The sequence below is a fragment of the Rhinopithecus roxellana genome, chromosome 15, assembly GCF_007565055.1.
Source record: "Rhinopithecus roxellana isolate Shanxi Qingling chromosome 15, ASM756505v1, whole genome shotgun sequence".
NCBI lineage: Eukaryota > Metazoa > Chordata > Mammalia > Primates > Cercopithecidae > Rhinopithecus > Rhinopithecus roxellana.
Genome location: NC_044563.1, coordinates 46224010 through 46242802, shown reverse-complemented (window position 1 = coordinate 46242802; position 18793 = coordinate 46224010). Strand labels below are relative to the sequence as shown.

The 18793-nt window shown below is 35.3% G+C and overlaps 1 protein-coding gene across 2 annotated transcripts in view; it reads right to left on the bottom strand.

Moving 5' to 3' along the window:
* The window catches only part of DLG2 (discs large MAGUK scaffold protein 2), a 2272173-nt gene that overhangs the window by 2220624 nt on the left and 32756 nt on the right, over window positions 1-18793 (bottom strand). For both annotated transcript variants that reach the window (XM_030918836.1, XM_030918835.1), the window contains exon 3: window positions 16057-16188. In XM_030918836.1, coding sequence (XP_030774696.1) covers window positions 16057-16188 — 132 coding nt within the window. The remainder of the gene's footprint in view (window positions 1-16056; window positions 16189-18793) is intronic.

Below are 18793 nucleotides of genomic sequence, written 5' to 3'. Positions count from 1 at the left end.
TTTATTTTTATTTTTCTTTCAATAGTTTTGGGGAAACAGGTGGGATTTACTAAATGGAAAAGTAATTTAGTGGTGATTTCTAAGATTTTGGTGCACCCATCACCTAAGCAGTGTACTTGGGTACACTGTACCCAATGTGTAGTCTTTTATCCCTCACCCCTTGCCCTCTTGATGACTCTGCATACAATGTTTGGTTTTCCATTCCTGAGTTACTTCACTTAGAATAATGACTCCAACCCCATCCAGGTTACTGTGAATGCCATGATTTCATTCCTTTTATGGCTTTGTAGTATTCCATGGTGGGGGGGTATGTATGTGTGTGTGTGTATGTGTGTGTGTGCATATATATAAAAAATGATACCTATATAAAATGATATAGATATATAAAATGATACACACACACATACACACATATATATATATATATATATCACATTTTCTTTATCCACTCGTTGGTTGATGGGCATTTAGGCTGGTTCACAGTTTTGCAATTATAAATTGTGCTGCTAAAGCAAAAATTGACAAATGGGATCTAATTAAACTAAAGAGCTTTTGCACAGCAAAAGAAACTACCATCAGAGTGAACAGGCAACCTACAGAATGGGAGAAAATTTTTGCAACCTACTCATCTGACAAAGGGCTAATATCCAGAATCTACAAAGAACTCAAACAAATATAGGAGAAAAAAACAAACAACCCCATCAAAAAGTGGGGAAAGGATATGAACAGACATTTCTCAAAAGAAGATATTCATACAGCCAACAGACACATGAAAAAATGCTCATCATCACTCGCCATCAGAGAAATGCAAATCAAAACCACAATGAGATACCATCTCACACCAGTTAGAATGGCAATCATTAAGAAGTCAGGAAACAACAGGTGTTGGAGAGGATGTGGAGAAATAGGAACACTTTTACACTGTTGGTGGGATTGTAAACTAGTTCAACCATTATGGAAAACAGTATGGCAATTTCTCAAGGATCTAGAACTAGATGTACCATATGACCCAGCCATCCCACTACTGGGTATATACCCAAAGGATTATAAATTATTCTACTACAAAGACACATGTACACGTATGTTTATTGCGGCACTATTCACAATAGCAAAGACTTGGAATCAACCCAAATGTCCATCTGTGACAGACTGGATTAAGAAAATGTGGCACATATACACCATGGAATACTATGCAGCCATCAAAAAGGATGAGTTTGCGTCCTTTGTAGGGACATGGATGCAGCTGGAAACCATCATTCTTAGCAAACTATCACAAGAAGAGAAAACCAAACACCGCATGTTCTCACTCATAGGTGGGAACTGAACAATGAGATCACTTGGACTCGGGAAGGGGAACATCACGCACTGGGGCCTATCATGGGGAGGGGGGAGGGGAGAGGAGGGAGGGATTGCATTGGGGAGTTATACATGATATAAATGATGAATTGATGGGTGCTGACGAGTTGATGGGTGCAGCACACCAACATGGCATAAGTATACATATGTAACAAACCTGCACGTTATGCACATGTACCCTAGAACTTAAAGTATATTAAAAAATAAAATAAAATAAAGAAATAATGGAAAAAATAAATAAATAAATAAATTGTGCTGCTATAGACATGCATGTGCAAGTGTCTTTTTCATATAATGACATCTTTTCCTCTGGGTAGATAACCAGTAGTGGGATTGCTGGATCAAATGGTAGTTCTACTTTTAGTTCTTTAAGGAATCTTCATACTATTTTCCATAATGATTGTACTAGTCTATATCCCCACCAGCAGTGTAAAACTGTTACCTTTTCACATATCCATGCCAACATCTGTTATTTTTTAAATATGGCCATTCTTGCAGTAGTAAAGTGCTATCTCATTGTGGTTTTGATTTGCATTTCCCTGATCATTACTGATGTTGAGCATTTTTTCATATGTTTGTTGGTCTCTTCTATATCTTCTTTTGAGAATTATCTATTCATATCCTTAGCCCACCTTTTGATGGGATTACTTGTTTTCTTCTTGCTGATTTGTTTGCATTCCTTGTAGATTCTGGATATTAGTCTTTTGTCGAGTGTATAGATTGCAAAGATTTTCTCCCATTCTGTGGGTTGTCTGTTTACCCTGCTGATTATTTATTTTGCTGTACAGAAGCTTTTTAGTTTAATTAAGTTCCATCTATTTTTCTTTGTTTTTGTTGTATTTGCTTTTGGGTTCTTGGTCATGAGGTCTTTGCCTAAGCCAATGTCTAGAAGGGTTTTTCCAATGTCATCTTCTAGAATTTTTATGGTTTCAGGTATTAGATTGAAGTCTTTGATCCATCTTGAGTTGATTTTTATATACAATGAGAGATGAGGATCCAGTTTCATTCTCCTGCATGTGGCTTGCCAATTATCCCAGAATCATTTGTTGAATAGGGTGTCCTTTCCCCACTTTATGTTGTTGTTTGCTTTGTCGAAGATCAGTTGACTGTAAGTATTTGGCTTTATTTCTGGGTTCTCTATTCTGTTCCATTGGTCTACATAAGGCCTACCTAACTTAAATTCCAATTCGGATGTCCTTTCTTTTTTCTCTTGTCTGATTGCTCTGAGTAGGACTTCCAATACTATGTTGACTAGAAGTGGTGGAAATGGGCATCCTTGTCTTGTTTTAGTTCTCAAGGGGAGGGTTTTCAACTTTCCTTCATTCAGTATAATGTTTGCTGTTGATTTGTCATACATAGTTTTTATTACCTTAAGGTATGTCCCTTCTGTGCTGATTTTGCTGAGAGTTTTAATCATAAAGGAGTGCTGGATTTTGTCAAATGCTTTTTCTCCATCTGTTGAGATGATCATGTGATTTTTGTTTCTAATTCTGTTTATGTGATATATCACAGTTGTTGTTGTTGTTGTTTTTTCCTAAGACAGAGTCTTGACAGAGTCCTAAGACAGAGTCCAGCCTGTCTCCCAGGCTGGAGTGCAGTGGCATAATCTTGGCTCACTGCAACCTCCGCCTCCCAGGTTCAAGCTATTCTCCTGCCTCAGCCTCTGGAGTAGCTGGGACTACAGGTGTGTACCACCATGCCTGGCTAATCTTTTGTATATGTTTTTTGTAGCAACAGGGTTTCGCCATGTTGATCAGGCTGGTCTTGAACTCTTGACCTCATGATCTACCCATCTCAGCCTCTCAAAGTGCTGGGATTACAGGCGTGAGCCACCACACCCAGCCTGTATCATATTTATTGACTTTCGGATATTAAACCATCCCTGTATCCCTGGTATGAAAACCACTTGATTATGGTGTATGATCCATTTGATATGCTCTTGGATATTGTTAGCTAGTATTTTGTTGAGGATTTTTGCATCTATTTTCATCAGGGATATTGGTCGGAATTTTTTTGTTGTTGTTATGTACTTTCTGGGTTTGGTATTAGGGTGATACTGGCTTCACAGAATGATTTAGGAGGATTCCCTCTTTCTCTATCTTTTGGAATAGTGTCAATAGGACTGGTACCAATTCTTTGAATGTCTGATAGAATTCAGCTGTGAGTCCATTTGGTTCTGGACTTTTTTTGTTGGTAACTTTTTAATTACCCTTTCAATCTCGCTACTTGTTATTGGTCTGTTCAGAGTTTCTATTTATTCCTGATTTAATCTAGAAGGGTTGTATATTTCTTGGCATTTATCCATCTCCTCTACATTTTCTAGTTTGTCCACAAAATGGTGTTCATAATAGTCTTGAATGACCTTTTGTGTTTCTGTGGTATCAGTTGTAATAGCTCCCATTTCATTTATAATTGAGTTCATTTAGATCTTCTCTCTTTTCTTGGTTAGTCTCACAGTCTATCAATTTTATTTATCTTTCAAATAACCAGCTTTTTGTTTCATTTATCTTTTGTATTTTTTTGTTTTGATTTCATTTAGTTCTGCTCTGATCTTTGTTACTTCTTTTTTCTGTTAGGTTTGGGTTGGTTTTTCTTTGTTTCTCTAGTTCCTTCAGGTGTGACCTTAGATTGCCTATTTATGCTTTTTCAGACTTTTTGATGTAAGCATTTAATGCTATGAACTTTCCTCTTAGCACTACTTTTGCTGTGTCCCAGAGGTTTTGATAAGCTGTATCACTACTATTGTTCAGTTCAAAGAATTTTTTAATTTCCATCTTGATTTCATTGTTGACCCAAAGATTATTCAGGAGCAGATTCTTAAATTTCCATGTATTTGTATAGTTTTGAGGGTTCCTTTTGGAGTTAATTTCCTGTTTTATTTCAGTGTGGTCTGAGAGGGTACTTGATAAAATTTTGATTTTCTTAAATTAATATTGATACTTGTTTTGTGGCCTATCCTATGGTCTATCTTGCAGAATGTTCCATGTGCTGATGAGTAGAATGTATATTCTGTGGTTTTGGGGTAGAATGTTCTGTAAATATTTGTTAAGTTCATTTGTTCTGGGTATAGTTTAAGTCCATTATTTCCTTGTTGACTTTCTGTCTTGATGACTTCTCTAGTGTTGTCGGTGGAGTATTAAAGTCCCCCACTATTATTGTGTTGCCATCTATCTCATTTCTTAGGTCTAGTAATAATTGTTTTATAAATATGGGAGCTCCAGTGTTAGGTGCATATATATTTAGGATTATGATATTTTCTTGTTGGATGGATCTTTTTATCATTACATAATGTCTTGGTCTTTTTCAACTGTTGTTGTTTTAAAGTCTGTTTTGTCTGATATCAGAATAGCTACTCCTGCTCACTTTTGGTTTCCATTTTCATAGGGTATCTTTTTCCATGCCATTACCTTAAGTGAGTTCTTATGCATTAGGTGAGTCTCTTGAAGAGAGCAGATACTTGGTGGGTAGATTTTTATCCATTCTGCCATTCTGTACTTTTTAAGTGGAGCATTTAGGTCATTTACATTCAACATTAGTACTGAGATGTGAGGTACTGTTTTATTCATCATGCTAGTTGTTGCCTGAACATCTTGGGGTTTTTCTTTGTGTTAGTGTTTAATAGGCCCTGTAAGATTTATGCTTTAAGGAGGTTCTATTTTGGTGTATTTCAAGGTTTTGTTTCAGGATTTAGATCTCCTTTTAGCATTTCTTGTGGTGCTGACTTGGTAGTGATGAATTCTCTCAACAATTTGTCTGAAAAATGACCTTATCTCTCCTTCATTTATAAAGCTCAGTTTTGCTGGATAGAAAATTCTTGGCTGAAATTTACTGTGTTTGAGGAGGCTAAGGATAGGACCCCAATCTCTTCTGGCTTATAGGGTTTCTGCTGAGAAACCTGCTATTAATCTGATAGGTTTTCCTTTATAGGTTACCTGATGCTTTCGCCTCACAGCTCTTGAAATTTTTTCCTTTGTTCTTAACTTTATATAACCTGATGACTATGTGACTGGGTGATGATCTTTTTGTGATGAATTTACCAGGTGTTTTTTGAGCTTCTTGAATATGGATGTTTAAATCTCTGGTGAGGCCAGGTAAGGTTTCCTCGATTACGCTTTCCAAACTTTTAGATTTTTCGTCTTTCTCAGGAATATCAATTATTCTTAGGTTTGGTGAATATAATCACAAATTTCTTGGAGGCTTTGTTCATATTTTTGTTCTTTGTCTTTGTTGGATTAGGTTACTTCGAAAGCCTTGTCTTCAAGCTCTGACATTCTTTTTCCTACTCGTTCAATATTATTGTTGAAACTTTCTGGTGCATTTTGTATTTCTCTAAGCATGTCTTTCACTTCCAGAAGTTGTGATTGTTTTTTCTTTATGATATCTATTTCTCTGGAGTATTTTTCATCCATATCCTGTATTGTTTTTTAAATTTATTTAAGTTGGTTTTCCCCTTTCTCTGGTATCTCCTTGAGTAGCTTAATTATCAACCTTCTAAATTCTTTATCTGGCAATTCAGAGATTTTTTTTTTAATTATTGATTTGAATCCATTGCTGAGGAGCTAGAGTGGTCTGTTAGGGTTGTTGTAAATCCTCATCTTGTCATATTTTCTGATTCCTTCTCATTTGGGTAGACTATTTCAGCAGAAAAATCTGGAACTCAAGCGCTGCTATTTAGATTCTTTTGCCCCATGGGGTGGTCCCTTGATGTGGTACACTCCCCCTTCCCCTAGGGATGAGGCTTCCTGTGAGCCAGACTGCAATGACTGTTATTGCTCTTCTGAGTCTAGCCACCCAATGGGGCTACAAGGCTCCGAGCTGGTGCTGGGAAATGTCTGCAAAAAGTCCTGTGATACGATCCATCTTCAGGTCTCCCAGCCATGGATACCAGCGCCTGCTCTGTTGGAGGTGGCAGGGGAGTGAAATAGACTCTGTAAGAGTCCTTGATTGTAGATATGTTTAGTGTGCTGGCTTTCTCAAATGCTGGTTATGCTAGCAGTGAAGTTGTCATGTGGACAGGTTCAGGACCACTGGTTAGCCAGGATGTTGCAGGGTACATGGAATTATCTGTTGTTTTCCTCTTCCTTGGGGCAGGGTTATTCCGTCATTGAGTTGCTGCAATGTCCTGAGTTGGTCAGACTACAGCCAGAAGGTGGTGCTTTCAAGAAAGCATCAGCTGTGATAGAAGAGGGGGGATACAAGCTTGCCCTAGGTTGACCAAGATAAGTATTCAGGTTTCTCAAGTAATGGGCAGGGTCATAAAGCTCCCAAGAGTTTATGTCTTTCGTGATCCACTACTGGCTATAGAGAAATACTATCAAGTCAGGGCAGGGTTAGGCAGATCTGAGCTCAGACTCTCCTTGGGTGGGGCTTGCTGCAGCCACTGTGGGGGGGTGGGAGGGGTGGTTTTTGGGCCAATGGGGTTAAATTCCAAAAGGGATTATGGCTGCCTCTGTCACCAGGAAAGTGGGGGAAAGCCAGTAGCCATAGGCCCCACCCAGCTCTCACCCAGTTGGTGAGGCTGATCTCACTCCCATCTAACACCACTGAGTTTGTCTCCAAGCAGCCTGCACAGGGGACTCAGACCTAGCCCCAGGTTATAAGTCTCCCAGCTGAGAAAGCAAGCAGGGCTTTCAGGTCACATCCCTCCTCATCTGCCCACATGGTCCTCCATGATTCCTCCTCTCCTTTCTGCAGCTTGCCCCCACATTCTGCTCAAGAGAGTTTGTTCCCAGTCAAAATTACTATAAAAATCACAATTACTTTTGCATAGTATCTAAACATTTTTTAATATAGTATAATAATATGAATTTGACCAGCTCAAGAAACTTCTTATGATTTTATCTGTTTAATCCAAATAACCATTTATTTCAAAGGACTCATCACAATTATACTTATTTAATATCTTATTTGCTTAATGTAGTAGACAATGAGCTACATGAAAATAAGGTATACATCTCTCTCACCACTAAAACCCCAGAGCCTAATGTGGTGTCTCTTTGATAGTGGGAGATCAAATGTATTTTTTCAAATGAAAGAAATTTAATGAAGAACTGTTCATCCCATACCAGATTTGGCTGAATTAGGACTGGTCCCTGCATTCAAGAAGCTCACAGTCTGCTGAGGGAGACCAACATGTAATCAATAAACAATAGTACAATATAATAAGTGGTGTGTCAGAAATATAAACAAACACCATAGAAACATAAGAGAGGACGTGATTAATTCTGCTTAAAGGTAGAAAATATTAAGAAGTTTTTGACCAAGTAATAAATACGCATTTCCTTGGGATGGATGTTTATACTAAGAAATAATGTCTATAACACATTCTGTTAACTTTATTAGTTCCACAGTTCCATAAAACATATCTATATTGACAATTTTTTTTAGATATTACTATGCTATTTCAAGACATCTTGAAAAAGCTTATTCCTAAAATAATCTTTTAGAATTTTTTTATATTCATATATATATATAAAAATTCTCTGAAAGTAGTTCAACAACAAAAAGTTAAATTCAAGGCTATAACAATAATAATACTAGTTTTTTTGCTATAGGAAAATCTAGATGAGAAAGCCTATTGCTTTTTTGTCAGCTACCACATATTAGTTACAGTGATCATCACCACATTTTCATTTATTATGTACTTAACAGAAATCACGAGATCGTTTCACGCTCCCAACAAAAGCTTTGCCGTTTCACTATCTCACTATATAGGGAAGTCTCATATGCCCTCAAAATAAATGATTTCTTTCCTGTATTAGCTACAGCACAAATAATAGCATCCTTCATTTAGAAACAACCAGCCTTATACTCATCTAAAGCACATAAATTTAGTTAAATGGTGCCATCTGGTGACATAAATCTTACAGTAAATATAAAAGTCCAGAGTCAGAGTCCAGAATAATATCCAACCCTCTTGATGGCATCCAACCCAAAGCATCTAACTTAAGAAATACTTGATCCTGCCTGACATGAAACACACAATTAATCACACTCAGTATATGGCAGTTTAACAAAGGGAATTATAACAATTGTTTGAACCACATTTTATGCTCACCACTCATGTTTTTCAAGTCTTTGGAAGAGACTTGTGTCTAACAGGATGCCCTATACAACTCTTTAGAAGACATTTTAAAAGCATAAATATCAAGGACATTTTGAATCCCTGTTCCAGGCAGATCCATTTCCTCACTCTCCTTTGAACACATATCTATGTGTATAATTTCCAACACTTCAAAATGTCACTTCCTTAAGAAAGCTGTCGGCCAGGCGCGGTCACTCACGCCTGTAATCCCAGCGCTTTGGGGGGCTGAGGTGGGTGAATCACAAGCTCAGGAGTTCAAGATCAGCCTGGTCAACATGGTGAAACCCCATCTCTACTAAAAAATATACAAAAATTAGCTAGGCGTGGTGGCACATGCCTGGAGTCCCAGTTACTCAGGAGGCAGAGGCAGAAGAATCGCTTGAATGGGAGGTGGAGGTTGCAGTGAGCCAAAGATCAAGTCACTGCACTCCAGCCTAGGCAACAGAGCTAGAAACTCTACTTCTTCTTTGTATATAAACTATCTATGAAATTTTGTTTAATGCTTGTCTTCCCAGTGTCTATCATAGTGTTTGGCAAAGTGTTCAATAAATATCTTGTGAATGAATGAATGTGTGAATGAATGGTGAAAACATCCTTCTCTACTCTCTTTTCTAATGCAAATCCTATTAGTGACAAGGCTCAGCTGAAGTTTATATTTTATATAAAACCTTCCCTAGCAACACCAATGTACAGTAAGCCCATGCTTCTCCTACACCACTTTGGACTAGCCCCCAAAATTTAGTCCTCCACTATATGATGTGTTGTACTTTTTTTCATGTACATAAATATTACTTTCTTAATTGACCTTAAGCTCCCTAAGTGTAGGCATTTGGTCTTAATAGCATCCATCTGCATAAGTCTATGTAAATAGGTAAACACTTCATAAATACTTTGATAACTATTATTACTCAACTGTATTAACTAAAACACTTGTACTCTTTTTATTTAAATAAGTATTGTAAAAAAAAATAAGTAGAAACATAATAGACCTTAGCAACTAAGAATTTCACATTCACTGTTTTGAACAGTCAAGACTTCATTTAAAGATTCATAATATGTAATTTGTTTGTTTCACCTGAAGCACATGCTTTGAGGTTGTGAGTGCCAGCAAGTATTACCTAGTAAATGCCTCTCTCACTTGAGCCAGTAACAACATATCAATGTAGCTTTATCCATAGAGATACTTATTGTAACATAGAATTCTATCCATAGAATAATTATTGTAACATAAGTAGAAACTATCTTGTAACATAAATAGAAACTATCATTAATTATCCAAAGAGAAAAAAAAATCTCTTAAATGTTTTAGATATTCTATTGTAAGGCCGGGTGTGGTGCCTCATGCCTGTAACCCCAGCACTTTGGAATGCCAAGGTGGGAGGATCACTTGAGCCCAGGAGTTCAACACCAGCCTGGGCAACATGGTGAAGTCTCCTTTCCACAAAAAAATACAAAAATTAGCCAGGCATGATTGTGCACATCAATAGTCCCAGGTACCAGGGAGGCTGAGGTGGGAGGATTGCTTGAGCCCAGAAAGCGGAGGTTGCAGTGAGCTGAGAATGCACCACTGCACCCCAGGCTGGGCAACAGACAAGACTGTCGAAAGAAAGAAAGAAAAGAAAGAAAAGAAGGAAGGAAGGAAGGAAGGAAGGAAGGAAGGAAGGAAGGAAGGAAGGAAGGAAGGAAGGAAGGAAGGAAGGAAGGAAGGAGAGAGAGAGGGAGAGAGAGAAAGAGAGAGAGGAAGAGAGAGGAAGTGAGGGAGGAAGTGAGGGAGGGAGGGAGAAAGAAAGAAAGAAAAAGAAAGAAAGAGAAAGAGAGAAAGAAAGAAAGAAAAGAAAGAGAAAGAGACAAAGAAAGAGAAAAGAAAGAAAAGGAAGGAGAGAAAGAAAGAAAGAGAAAAGAAAGAAAAGGAAGAGAGAAAGAGAGAGAATAAAGAGAAAATTAAAAATAAAAAGATATGCTACCGTATTTTTAAAAAGAAAATTGGACGCCATAATGATAATTGTGAGTTTATGGATTACAAAGTACTCAAGATATGTCCCAGAATGATAATGGCTCATTATAGTTGTTAAAGATTAAATCAAATCCTATAAAACACAAGAAGGAAAAAAATGCCACTGTCATATTCTCCCAAGTTTAGTAATAATATTCACACACTGTTAACATATTGCTTTCCTTGAATGGCCAAATACCTAACCATTTAGAACATATGTTCTCAAATTTTAACATGCCTCAGAATCACCTGGAAGGATTAGTAAAGTACCATTTGCTGAGCCCTACTTCCAGAGTTTCTTATTCAGTCAGTAGGTCTAGGGTGAGAACCAAGAATTTGCAATTCTAACCAAGTTCACAGGCAACTAGTGCTGCGGTCCAAGAACCACATCTTGAGAACCTCTGTTTTTGAAGATTACAGCCCAGTTGTTCCACCATTAATCTTTAAATGGGTTAACAAAAAAAGATATAAATAAACTAAAAGAATAATAAATACAGCCAAGTTGCTCCAAATCCACACAACAACTGTAAGGGCCTTCACACTTGCTATTTAAATAATCCTTCGCTTCCTTATGATCAGATGGCAAAAAATATACATTATGATTAATAATTAAGAACAAAACAGCCATGATATTTTCAAAGAGATGTTATTTTGAAATAAAATTATTACATTAGAATTACTATTAGGAAAATATGTAGGGTTTTTTTTTTTACTCAAATTCTTATACATATTTCTTTTATAAACCTTACCATCATTATAATTGAATAATAATTAATTCTGTGTTTAATTTCTCTTTTCCCCTACTTGTCCATGAGGGTATGGACTGTCCTCTATAACTTACTGTTGTATCCCTATTGCATAGCACAATGTCCAACACATAACTGGCATTTTTAAAAGAAGTGTTGATAAATGAATAAAAATTTATTAAAAGTTTATTATAATTATTAAAGGTCCACATTATGAATGTATAGCAAGGGGCAGAAGTATATTCAATTTACCATAAGGCAATGTGGTAAATGCTTTTTAGTAATATGAACAAAATGCTATGAGACACAATGAAAGGGTTAGTTACAGCTGCCAGCAAGTAGGAATGTGTTAGAAGGCTTCAACAAAGAGATTATAAATCCCAGTATGTAATACATCTGCTGTATCACCCCTATTGCTAGTAATCTCAAAAATCCACAAGGTTCTCTGTTAAGATTTATGGAAATGAAATGTACTCTATTCTAGCACAAAGTCTAACATGTAAGGTTTAACAGCCTCCATAAAATAAGATAAGCCCTTTTCTAAGATTTTGCCACTGGTAGAGTTTTTTAAAAGTATCATTTACGGCTTGTTCTCCTCTAATTTCCCTCTAATTCCTCTCCCAAAAATTCCCCCTCACACAATGGGAAGAAATATAAGGCAGTAAGTTAGATAAACAAGCCTAATATGATTTTAGAAGGGTTGAAATCTGTGAAATATATCTATAGTTATTTCCATACTTTATAAGACTAAAGAATAACACATAATTTTCAATAAGTTACAAAGAACATTTGTGTTACATATCTAAAACTTAACTAACCCATAATATTATTTATTTAAAGTCTTCAAAAACAAGTATGGTGGTAATATAGTTCTTTAAAAATTAAAAGTCAGTTTAGAATTACAAAAATAATTTTAAAAAATGATTCAAAGCCAGGCGTGGTGGTGCACGTCTGTAATCCCAGCACTTTGGGAAGCCAAGGCAGGCAGATCACGAAGTCAGGAGTTTGAGACCAGCATGACCAACATGGTGACACCCCATCTCTACTAAAAATAAGAAAAGTAGCCAGGAGTGGTGGTGTGCACCTGTAATCCCAGCTACTCAGGAGGCTGAGGCAGGAAAATCGCTTGAACCCAGGAGGCAGAATTTTCAGTGGGCCAATATCGCACCACTGCACTCCAGCCTGGGCGACAGAGTGAGACTCTGTCTCAAAAAAAAAAATAATAATAATAATAATAATAATAATAATAATTCATCTTGCTTCTTTATCATCTAACTGAAGAACTGAAGAATAAATAACCTAATAAAAGTGGCTTGAAAATCTTAATGTTTTATATATTCTAAATAAAAGAAATTTACATATTCTAAATTAATTTGTAAAATATCACGGAATTCCAGTTCCATCTAAATGTGCAAGCACTTCTAGCATATTGCCATTTTAGGTTTGTTTTGTTTTGGTACATTAATGAACACTGATTATTATTATCTTATTTAGCTATTCTAAACAAAGACACATAAATTAATCATAAAATATTATGAATTCCAATTCCCTTATTTTCAAATTCTGGAAAGTGTTGACGGTATAATCATCTTAAAACTTTATTCATTTGGATAAATGTTTCCTTAGTATTACCACAAGATGTCACTCTAAGCCTAGCATCTAAACGTGCAGCATCTAGCATATTGCTGTTTCAGGTTTTTTTTATCTTTTGCATTTGGTATGGGTACACTAATGAACACCAACTACTGTCTTTCAAAAACGTAAAGTGATTTTTTCCACTCTCAGTTACTGGCAAATAAAAAATCAAAACAAATAATACAGGGACTCTAGAAGAAAGGAGGAAGAAAGTTGATCAAAGAGTTCATCATTCTCCATGCTTATCAGGTATCTTGTTACTTACCATAAAAGCAATGTATCTAACCATTGAATTTTATATGATTTTACTTTATTTTTTAAAATATCAAAAATTAATGAATGTTACTTTTATAATCAAAGTTATGTTATCACAGAACTCATTTATAAAATTCTTTTACACACTGTAATACCAGTGACAGTTATGTACACAGAATTCCTCAAAGAATATACCATCTAAAACATGCTAGTATTTTTTTAAGCATATGATGAAGGACCACAAAAGGAAGACATTATTCATTTTATGGTGATGCTTTTCAGCTGGGGGCAGTGGCTCAAGCCTGTAATCCAAATACTTTGGGAGGTTGAGATGGGAGGATCACTTGAGCCCACGAGTTCAAGACCAGCCTGGGAAACATAGAGAGACCCTATCTCTACTAAGAATTGAAAAATAAAGGCCAGGCGCGTTTGGTTCATGCATGTAATCCCAGCACTTTGGGAGGCCCAAGTGAGTGGATCATGAGGTCAGGAAATCAAGACCATCCTGGTCAGCATGGTGAAATCCCCTCTCTTCTAAAAATACAAAAAAATTAGCCAGGTGCAGCACGCACCTGTAGTCCCAGCTACTTGGGAGGCTGAGGAAGGAGAATTGCTTGAACCCGGGACGCAGAGGCTGCAGTGAGCCGAGATCGTGCCACTGCACTCCAGCCTGGGCGACAGAGCGAGACTCCATCTCAAAAATAAATTAAAAAAATAAAATAAAATAGAGTGATGATTTTCATCTGTAGAGAGAGGGACTGGTTTCCTTGTCACACGTAAATATTACAGCAAGTTCTGCAGTAATAGTATTTTATTATCCATTTGTGTTTTCTACATTATTATCCCTTCTATTTCTACAGCTAATGAGAGTCACACAAGGTACTATTTCAATGTGTTGGCTATGTATTGGCCAGAACAATGGGTGAAACCACTATCTTCCATTACTTGTAACAGGAAAAAAAAAGGGTAGGGTGGGGTGGCGGAGTTGGTTCAAACAGAATGCAAATTATAGACCATAACAATGCCCTATATTTCAATGACTCCCTACCTATCCTTTACAAAGATATACATCTTCTCTAGGATGCACAAGTCAAGTCTACATGGCTTTTCTTCTTTTGTGTCCTTAAAGAAAACGCACAGTGAGACTACTCAAACATTCAATAATAACAGATTACTGATCAGTACATAGGTGCCCACATTTAATTCAATAGAAAATTATGTTTTGCTGTATAATGTTGCTCTATTGTTTGCACTCTGGTTTATCCTAAAATGACTTCTAAAGACCAGCTGAAGTAAATCTATCCATTCAAAGCTGGGCACTGGGATTACTTACATAACAGCTTTTTACAGATTATTGTTGCCTCTAATTTTACTAGAGAAATTCAAACTACACTATTGGCTTTAAGCCAAGATATTTATCATTCACTTAAAATAATGGCAAAATACAATTCTTTGTCACTCATTTGTCTTTGTATTCCCTAGGTAATGGTGTTACATTATCAAATGATTATAGTATTAAAAATATAGTAGAGTTATCTAAAGTATCCAACAATACCCTTTCTAAATCAAGTTCTCAAAAATTCAGACTCTCAAAAGACTTAGCCAGTCTTAAGTAAGCACATCATACAAATCTGTTAAGATAGACTGCCACTTAGTTAATGACCTTTTACTAATTATCAACTATTAATAAATAACACTATTCATTTAGTTGAAAATTTGATGTTTAAAAATGTTCTCAAAAATATTATCTTCAATGAATATAAGGTTTATTCAAATTCTGTAAGACTCCATTTAGAATTGTTTTTATTTAATACCAGCTAAGATGATTACAGTTGTGTCATTAATTCTTGCTAGCCACAATAAAATAGTTTTTAAAAGTTAATCCACAGGCAAAATAATCCTATAAAGCTTTATACTTCTATTTTTATTCAGTAGACTGATTTTCAAATTTTCAAAATTGAATAACTTTTAAAATTACATTCAAACTATAAAGTTGGAGTTTTTATCAAAAAGTACATATATTTATAAGAAAAACAAAGTATTTTCATAATTAAGCCTTTTAAGTTCCTATTTTGGGATTTTATATCAATAATAACCAGCATGAAAAAGCAATGAAAATATCTAGCAGACTCAGTTATTTCTTTAAAATTATTTAAAATCAGTTATTCATTTAAATCCAGTAAAACATATTATATAATTTAGTGGGTTTTTCATTGTTTCGTTAGTTGGTTGTTTTTTGGGGGAAAGTATTTGTTTATTTACATATTTTGCTAATTTTATTTTACTTCCTAAAATATGAAAAAAGAATTAAAAGCTATTTCCATAAATATAAGAGATGTATGTATAAAAACATATATAAATAAACCATATCCTTAATGTTCTTTACAATCTTTAACAAATAGGAGAATAAACATAAGATTAAACATTATATGGTAAGCTTCATGACAAATTGGTAAGAATTCCAAAGCATTGAGATTTTCATCAATAAACTTTTCAATTCTGGATCATAAACTTTCCTAAGACAAGCAAGAAAGATGAAAAGATGTTTTTATTTTTGTTTTAAGAAGAGAGTAAAAGTACAGCTTTGATTCTGAGTAGAATGTGAACCATCATTGTTATGTTACACAATTCCTTCTCTGGAGGAAGACAACTTCCTTCTCTAGCATATTTGTCCTCAATGTTTTATAACAAACTACTCAGGGTTTTCTTCTGTGTAAATTTTTCTTCCCATACAAAACATTCTTTCAATGTTTATATCTTTCAATAACCTCTTTTTATTTATATTTTCAAACAATTCCTTTCTAGGTTAACCTTATATAAGAAAAAGGAAAACAGCAAAAAAAAATAAAACAATTCTTCCATTCCTGTATTAAAGAAAATTATCCCAGTTTGAAACTTGGTTAACATCAGGTTCCTTGATCACATTATTCAAACTATCAAGCCCAATTCTGACGATTAAAATGATTAATAATTATCATAATACATACCTAGCAAAGCTTGGAATAAGCTGCTCTTAAAGATACCCATCACCTTTTTAACTGCATTTTTCAACAGCTGCTCCTCTGGTCTCCTTAATTTTTTGCAGTATTCTTCCAGTAATGATAAAGCTCGGTCAGTATCTGAAAAGCATGATATTATTATTATGTCTTATGGTCTTAGAAAAATAGAAAGCTAACATTAAACTATTCTATAATTGTGTTCCTAACTTAATGACATGAAATAACTTAATAAATCATAATTTCTATAAACTACCATATGAAATTAATAATTATACTCAATGGCCAATTTCAACAATCCAGTTTTATTTCTATAGTTCTGTCTTCCAAAAGAACCTCTAACTGTAAAACAAAACAAAGAATTCACTCCTGGCCACAATGTTCAAGTTAGATATAATTCTCTCTTGTCAGAGACACTTATCTTAAAATTAATGACTTCCTGCAAAATAATATCCAACTTCCTTAACATGAACTTTGAGGCCTCCCTCCCATGATCAAATATTTTCAGCCTTATTTCCCATATATAGTCCACACTCTCCAAACACGCATACAGTGCCTAAGTCATACTGGATTACTCACTTTTCCCTTCCATTTTTCTCTATACACATGTATGCACAGACACCCACATACATACACACACGCACACATGTGCATACTTTCTCTCTATCCCACCTCTCTCTTTCTCTCTCTCTCTCTCTCTACTTTTTCTCACCTCTGTACTTTCCTTTTCTCCTACTGTTCCCTGTGCTGGTATATCTTCCCCTATACCACTGTATATACCCCCTAGAATCAGTGTGCTATCTTGAAAAGGGGTTCTTGTCAGGTAAATCTGGGTATGATCCAGCTGTTACTTACTAGCTGTGTGTGACCTTTAACAAGTTCCTTAACCTCTCTGAGCTTCAGTTTCCTCACAGGTATTACGATTAAATGAGACAATATATGCACAATCCCTAGCACACAGAAAATAATCAAGTAAGTCAACTGAACACCTACTTTCTCTTCAATTAGATCTAACTCAAATGTTCTCTCTTCCATAAAGCCATCTCTGATGGTTAAAATTAATCACTATCTCCTCTTCTTCTAAACCATTTTTCCTATATGAATTTGTTGGCAGTCTTAATCCATATCTTATTATTTTATGACTTCTTGCATAACGTCTTCATCCTTCACAAGACAAAACATCCTTGAAAAAGTCACTAGAGTTATACAACCTTTGTGTTTAGGTGATAATTGTCTTTGAATTTTAAAAGCCTTCCTTCCCTTCCAATCTACCACTTTCAAAAAAAAGCCTAAATACCAATTATAATAACAATAGCTTATATTTTATATTTCCTCCTTTCTCTTGAACCTTCCAACTCTTCTTCCTCATGGCCATTCTCAGCTGATGGTATTACTTCCTATTACATGGAAAATCAGAAGGCAGATTCCACAAGCTCCTAACATAACATCTACTGACTTACCTGTAACTGTACCCACAGAGTCTGCCTTCCCTTATTACTATGAATAAAGAATTTGTGTTTCTAACGTCAACTCCTCTACTTGAGCACTGGAATCTATCCTCTCTTGCTTACTCAAGGAAATTTTTCCATTATCAATTGTTTTCTTTTCCACTCAATCATCCCATCATTACTAAATGCAGTGGTCAATTATCAATCATCTCATTTGGCCCATAAGCATCATTTGATATTGTTACACTCTTGAAAACAACTTTTTTCACTAGGTTTCCACACAGAGGTGTGCTGGTAAATATTTAAAAACTAGTTCAGATAAAAAAGAAAACATGTGCACCTACACGCGCATGAGTTTGTTATAATTTTACTAACACAAGGATGTATAGCAACCAGTCTACAAATAATAACAAGATATACAATCTTTAATTGTAAATTCCATTAGTCAGTTGATTCTCAATGATATTTTTATTGGTTTTTACCAAATTATTATATTCATAGCCAACTTAGGGTTGTAACTGATGAATGAATAGTTCCAACATAAATGTGGTTTATGTTGCCATGTTAATTAATAAAATGAAAATAAAACAACAAAGATAGTTTTTGTGAAAACCTCACTCTATCAATTATGTTATTTGTTTGCTGAATCGATAATAATTTTTGAATCGTGGACAAATATTTCCTCAATTTCTGTACTAATCTCAAAGTAACAGCAATGACACAAAATGCTTTTAACTTGTGCTTAAATTATTAACATTTACTTTATCACTTTCTTATCAGCAAAACAATAAATCAAACTCAAATTTGCAGCATTTGCAATTTCCAAAGTCTAAATATTCCCACCATGGCCAATTTCAAGCTACCAACATGATGTCTCTGAACACGGATCTGGGAAACAGATGCACAGCAGCAAACCATTATGTAGCTTATCTACCGCAAAGATACAATCAATGTAAATAACTCAAGAGCAGAGATGGTATCAAAACGAAAAATAATTAAGAATTGATGACTGTTGAGTCTTTATTACTTTTTAATATAATTTATGTAAGTTTATGCGTAATTATTTTTATTAGAGATGGGGTTTCCCTACATTGCCCAAGTTAGTCTTGAACTCGTGACCTCAAGCAATCCTTCTGCCTTAACCTCCCAAAGGGCTGGGATTACAGGCATGAGCCATCATGCCTCCCTGGCCCACAGTTTATGCATAATTTTTAAATGGTTGCATTTAACTTTTTTTTTTTTTTTGAGATGGAGTCTCGCTCTGTTGCCCAGGTTGGAGT